The sequence below is a fragment of the Sesamum indicum genome, linkage group LG9 (assembly GCF_000512975.1).
Source record: "Sesamum indicum cultivar Zhongzhi No. 13 linkage group LG9, S_indicum_v1.0, whole genome shotgun sequence".
Lineage (NCBI taxonomy): Eukaryota > Viridiplantae > Streptophyta > Magnoliopsida > Lamiales > Pedaliaceae > Sesamum > Sesamum indicum.
This window is the reverse complement of record NC_026153.1, coordinates 10,036,028-10,042,337: the sequence shown is the minus strand read 5'-3', so window position 1 is coordinate 10,042,337 and position 6,310 is coordinate 10,036,028. Positions and strand designations below refer to the sequence as shown.

Below are 6,310 nucleotides of genomic sequence, written 5' to 3'. Positions count from 1 at the left end.
CGAAAATCAAGTAATGTGTAGAGTCCCCACGAAGGGGGACGCTCTCTGTAAATACAGGCAGCGTCCTCCAATTGTGACACCATCAAGAATCTGAAAATTATTTTGCTACTCTTACTGTAACTCTAAACTCGCGTTCTAACCATATTTTGTTCATGAAATTCTTATTGTTATGTCAATTTCTCATTATTCGGAACTAACTTGAGCGTCAGATTGCTAACGTGTTGTTTTGCAGGTGCTAATTATCAAATTCTTTTGTTTAATCAGCCCAAGTCCATCGTTAAGATCCAAAAAACTGTTGGATTCGTCCTAGAATCTCACGCATTAAAATGTTTTTGATATACTTTATCTATTTAAATAAAAATTAATTAGAAAAATATAAAAAAGAAATAAAGTAATATAAATATTGATTGATAAAAAAATTATATAAATAAAAAATAAAATAATTTTAATTATAATATAATTATTAATACAATTAAAAAAGTTAAATTTTGATTTATTAAATTAATAAAAGAATTAGCTCCAATTTTTTTCTCCCATACTTCCTTTTTCTCTAATTTGTTTTTTGTAAAAACACAATTTATATTTTTGTAATTACCCCGCCCCCTTCTCTCTTCTCTCTTTTTCCCTTCCGTTCCTCCCTCTCCTTCCACCGCCCCTCTTGGCTGTCTCTGTCCCGCCCTCGTCGAAGGATATACAATCTAGATATTATTTCCTCAGAATCTACAGCAAATGACTTTGCTTGTCGAGTTCTCTGATTTCAGCGGATAGTTCCTTCAGGAGGCTGCATGCTGGTCTGTGAGGTGTATTTTGATCACGTTCTATCGACATTTCTTGAGGCTGAGTGTTGATTTGTTCACTGTTTTCATAAACTCTATATGCTAACTCTTTTCCCAACTCGGGCTGTAGTTAGAATTTTTGCACCAATTTCCCCTATTACTAATATATAATGATGAATAGTGGAGTTTAAACCGGAACGGAATTAGTGGGGCAAAAAGGAAACTCCAAATAAGCAGAAGTTACAGCATAAACTATTTTCTTGAGGATCACAATGCTAAAGTGATTTCTGGAAGTATTAAGTTTTTTTGTTTTGTACTTAGGGATTAGGGCGATGGAGATGCTGAGGCAAGAAATCATGTTTACATTCTAATTTATTTTCTTTACACCTTGCTGCATCCAAGGTTAGATTTGGTAAAACTGAATTTTTATTATGATAATACATGCAGAACATTTTCATGATATATATGACTACCTTATACACCTAGATATGGTTGTCTGCTCGTTACAGTTGATGAGACTGAAACTTTGATTGGCCTAAATTTATGCAAAGCCGTTTCAGTACCTCGGTACTAAATTGATTATTCAAATTTGAATAGTAACTATTTTGGTAAATTTGATCTGATGTTAGTATAAAGTTACTTTTGGGTTTAGAAAAAATTGCAATGTTTTGTTTGAATGCCAAATTAATTAAGCTTTAGCTTTCGACCTTGAGTTATTAACTTGGCCATTGTTCAGCTTTTGCTACAGAGTTCAAGTCCATACATCAATACATGGTGGCAGAGTGACTGTCTTACAAGTTGTAGGGTGGCGACTCAATTCAAATTGGAGGAGAAATCAAGCCATCACTTCAAGAAATTAGGGATCGCAAGATTTGGAAATCAAATCTATTTAGTGATCCATATAAAGTCGTCCTATCTATCGCTTTACATACAACAATAAAACTCTGGAAGTTAAATAGCTAAGGGTGAACAAGATGCCGCAACTGAAAATTGTGGCGAGAAACTTTATGGACATGGTGGCATCATTGCCTGCAATGAAACTCGACAAGCTTTATGAGAATTCATTCATTTGTGAAGCCATCCTCAGGTTATACTACTTAGCATGTTGTCTGGTTGAATATTTGTTCCCTATTCACTGCTATGAACCTTAGCAGTAATATGAGGTTTCATACAATTTACAATCCATTGTTGCTCTCCTCTTAGTGGCAGTTGCTATAGGTGATAACATTTCCTCTTCACTTCAATTATACTAACTGACTATGAGTAGAAGCAAATATGAAAAGGAAATAATCATCGCTGATAACTACCGACACGAAGAACAATACAACAGAATATCAACACAAGATGCAGTACTTTCTAAAAAGAATTTAGACATGATGGAGAAATAACTGGTTTATATGCTAATCTGATACAGGCAAACATACTTGTTTTGAACTTCGTTACATCCAAATAGCCATATGAAAGAACTGGAGAATTTTAAAAGATGGTCGATATACGGATCAATGTTGATTTTTGAAGAATGATTTTCTAAAGGAAAGAGACGAAGGTTAGCTTCCGTCCAAGAACTTGATAAATTTTCATAAGTATCATGCCATGTCCTGATGGGATTTGAAATGCTTATTTGCTGTGCTGACTCCATGTTTGGAATTTTCTCCTTTATTGGATTGTTGAACACTCCATCAGCCATGTCCAACATGTGTTCCAACCTTGTCTAACCTTGTTAATATAACACACGTGTCCTTGTCCTACATTGCACACCTTTCTGGATGTCTGGGCATTGAAATTACTTACAGCTTAATGCTCGGAAGACTTTATTGCTACAAGATATGTTGATTTACATAATGAATTATAACCACCTTTTGGTTGGTCCAGTCTTTCATGTTTGGGCTAAATGATGAACAATTTCAGTCTGTAAAATTTGATTAATTTTGCTATTAGTTGTAAATTATTCCTTTTCTCTGTGGTGTCTTCAAAATACTATAGAAAACAATAGTGTCTTGCTTTACAAGTGAATGCAGTACAAGTTAAATGGATTATTATTTTTATCTCTATATGGCCCTTGTGCCCCCCTTCCCCCCTGTTTCCGTTTTGTCTACATTTCTGCACATTTTCACTGTTAATATGATTTCCTAATATTATACTCAGATCTTTGCCTCCATTGGCAAAGAAATATGTGCTGCAGCTGTTATACATAGATGGTCCAGTGACAGCCAAGTGGTTGGAAGAATGGGTTCTAGCTGATGGGATCTCAAAGCACAGAGTGGCAGTAGATCGATTAATTCAGTTGAGAATCCTGACTGAAACTGTTGAGCGGTAATGTACATTTATTCTCATCATCATTCTCCGTTTTACTTTTTACCAGTTTAAATGGTTCTACATGACCAAGCCGTCTAGGTCAAAAGTCAATAATGCTGTTTATTGTTTCACCATCTTTATTATAGTTAATTCATCTCATATACTTTTTCATAATTTTGTTAGTTCACTCTTCTCTGTGCGATTACAGGAACCTGGTTATGATCATGTGGAAATTTTTTCAATGTTAAACAAAGAATCCTTGTGACTGCTTCCTGGGTTCAAACTAGGTTATATACATGATAGATGATACTATAAGTTGATATAGTTGAGATGCTTTCTAGGTGTAGAAAGATGGTTTTCTTCTACCCAGAAAAAACCTGGCTTGTAACCAGATGAATGATGGTTGTGCAACACCCTAGAGTTGGTAGATGAGTTGAATATTTCTATGTGTCAGGCCCCCTTTTTAGATGTGCTGAAGACAAAGCCAAGAGGAACGCACCAAATACCAACTATTGTTAGTACAACTCTCGTCCGTTGCTGCACCTCGGCATCTCGCATTGGATTGCCTCCTACATGGGAGGCTCATTACTTTAAATATTCCCTTTGTTCCTTGTGTGGATCTTAGTTGTAAGGCACGAGCTTATCAACTAGCTAAACGCCTAGGAAGTACATGGGTGGTCACCTTTCATTATTTTACTCAAACAGTATTAGTTTCCTCGACACATTTACTGCTGAAGCTATTCTTTTTGCTTTGGGGAGCATATGATAACCTTCTTATTTGATTTTCGGTTCCATAACCAAATATTGTAAAGTAGTTCGTAAAGCTTCTTCTATAGTAGTGTAAAAAGCCTTTGGCCAAAAGAGGTTGTCAACCTGTATATTGTTGGCCAATTCATTATCCTCCAGTCAAGTTCTTGTTTTGTCTGACTTAACTCCTCCAAATGTCATCTTCTTTCTATGATAACAGCTTTTTGTGTCTCCCATTATTGTTCTCTTGATGCATGAATTTCTGGGAGCCTTTACTTTTTCTTGGCTTGTTAAATATGTTAGTTTGGCCTGTTGGATGTTTCGATCTTAATTTCATATAGCTTAAGTTTTTCGTTTTAGTGTTATGGCAGGAAGAAAGAAGCTACATATCTTTTTAATCCAACATTTCAGCGTAATCTCCAGAAGCACATATTGCACGGGTAAGGTTTAGTTTTACATATGCTGTCTTATTTTCATATTTTATTTATGTATTCTTTATGATAATGCATATGATTGTGACACTGGAATCCCACAGTGGAGTTTTACCTAGAGAACCAATGCCTTCAAACATCATTGCGAGACTTCCTAGCTTGGAGGATCTAGATGCCTATGCTGTTCAACAATGGGAGGTGAATTTTCATTTATGTCTCGACCTTTTCCTTTTTCATTATGCACTAATGTTCAGTGTAGGGATGGAGCTCGAAGCAAAAGGTCGAAGGGACTGAAAAATTATTAAAATATTTTTTAGTCATATTTTTATTAATAAATAAATAAGATAGTAATTGACATGTCTAATAAAAGCAAATTTTTATATCATAAGCAAGTACCCGTACAAATTTATCAAAGTTGTACACAACATTCATTCATATACAATTAATCTATAATAATTTTCTGCATTCATGGACAAATATTCAGTCAGTGGTTGCCGAAGATTCAAATAGAGTCAATATCATAGGCTAATGTTAGAATTTGGGAAGAGAAGTGAAGAATGCTCAAGTCTTCAATTCTCCATGCAAAGACTTAACTCTTAAACTCCCTACCAATTTGTTTCTATATGTATTCTTTTAGCTTAATTTATATGTGCACTAATCCATTTTAATAAATTAAAAGCCTTCACTTTTACATTTATATATCGGACTTTGCTACTTTAGATTCATATTATCACATTATTGAGGGGCAACTAAAACAATTTCTCTTTCTTTTTTTTGGGGGGGGGGGGGGATATAAAAAAAAAAAAAAAAAAAACTGAACCCCCCATTCCGTCATTGGTTCAGTGGATAAGTGGAAATCTGCAACTAGTTATATCATTTCATTTCAATGTGAACAACATTTTGTTTTCATTATTTTGTATTTTCTATTAGGATGCTCAATCGAATCGTAACAAGGAATCAATTCATATAGAAAATGAGTCAATATCACATTTTCTCATCCTGCAGTTTACCTAATACCTATATAGCTTGGCTACTCTTTTTATGACTTGCAAATTGTGGAAAATCAGCTTTTCTTGCTGCACCTTATAAGCTCTAGTGAAGCGGAAAAATCAACAAACATAAGCTCTTCCATGATGAAAGTATTCCAGCGTGGTCTTCTGAGTCAAAAGTATTTCCCACTCGCCAACACTTTCATTGTTTTCTGTACATTGTAATATTTCTTGTCATGTTATATGAAACATTTGGCATTTGCTTTCAGAGATGACAAGGAGCCTCCAAAATTGACAGAGAGTGGCTTCCAATTTCTGGTATGAGTTTGCTAGCCTAGTTCCTATACATTGCATGATGATACGAATACTGACAAATGCCTGTACAGCTGATGGACACAAATGCACAACTTTGGTACATAGTCAGAGAATATATAAATAACTGTGAGGTATCAAATGTTCAGGCTCTCTTTGTTTTCCAGTTTCTTTTATGTAGTATTCTTACCAGGAGTGACTTATTTTGGTTAGCAAAACCATTGAAAATCATCATCTCCTTTTCTTTACTTCTTGAGCTGCAACAACTTTATACTTATTTTCCACTTGTAAAGTTTTAGATGTTGAACTATCATCATCTTCCCAGGAAAATGTTAATGTCATGTCAGACTCAAATACGGATTCAGAGTTAGCTGTTCTCATATTCTAATGATTTTGTAAATACGGATATATAGGCAGGATACTCTCTTGTCTTTGTCTTTCCAGCCAGCAAGCAGGGATGTATATGTGCATGGATAGTTTTCCAGAAGGCCTGATGCTTTAACCTGTAAATTACTATTAAATTTTGTATTTGGTCCAACCACCTAATGAACAGCGAGTTGTAGGATGCCAGGTAGCTAGTTTCTGTTTCTCACTAAATTTGGAGAATTTGTTTGAGGTTTCTTTCTAGCATTACCATTTTTCTCAATAAGACTGGAGACTGGATTGGTTAGTTTAAAAGTCAGTGCAAAACATTGTGAACATTATTTTCAGTGAAAAATTATTGGATTTTATCTTTTTCTGTAGGATCTAGGAGTGGATA

At 34.8% G+C, this 6,310-nt stretch overlaps 1 protein-coding gene across 1 annotated transcript in view; it reads left to right on the top strand.

Moving 5' to 3' along the window:
• Positions 603 to 6,310, top strand: part of LOC105171210 (RNA polymerase II transcription factor B subunit 2) — a 9,540-nt gene continuing 3,832 nt past the window's right edge. The window contains exons 1-8 of the mRNA XM_011092245.2: positions 603 to 800; positions 1,513 to 1,863; positions 2,922 to 3,089; positions 4,190 to 4,258; positions 4,354 to 4,447; positions 5,317 to 5,417; positions 5,508 to 5,556; positions 5,625 to 5,726. Of these exons, the coding sequence (XP_011090547.1) occupies positions 1,751 to 1,863; positions 2,922 to 3,089; positions 4,190 to 4,258; positions 4,354 to 4,447; positions 5,317 to 5,417; positions 5,508 to 5,556; positions 5,625 to 5,726 (696 nt within the window). The 5' untranslated portion in view covers positions 603 to 800; positions 1,513 to 1,750. The remainder of the gene's footprint in view (positions 801 to 1,512; positions 1,864 to 2,921; positions 3,090 to 4,189; positions 4,259 to 4,353; positions 4,448 to 5,316; positions 5,418 to 5,507; positions 5,557 to 5,624; positions 5,727 to 6,310) is intronic.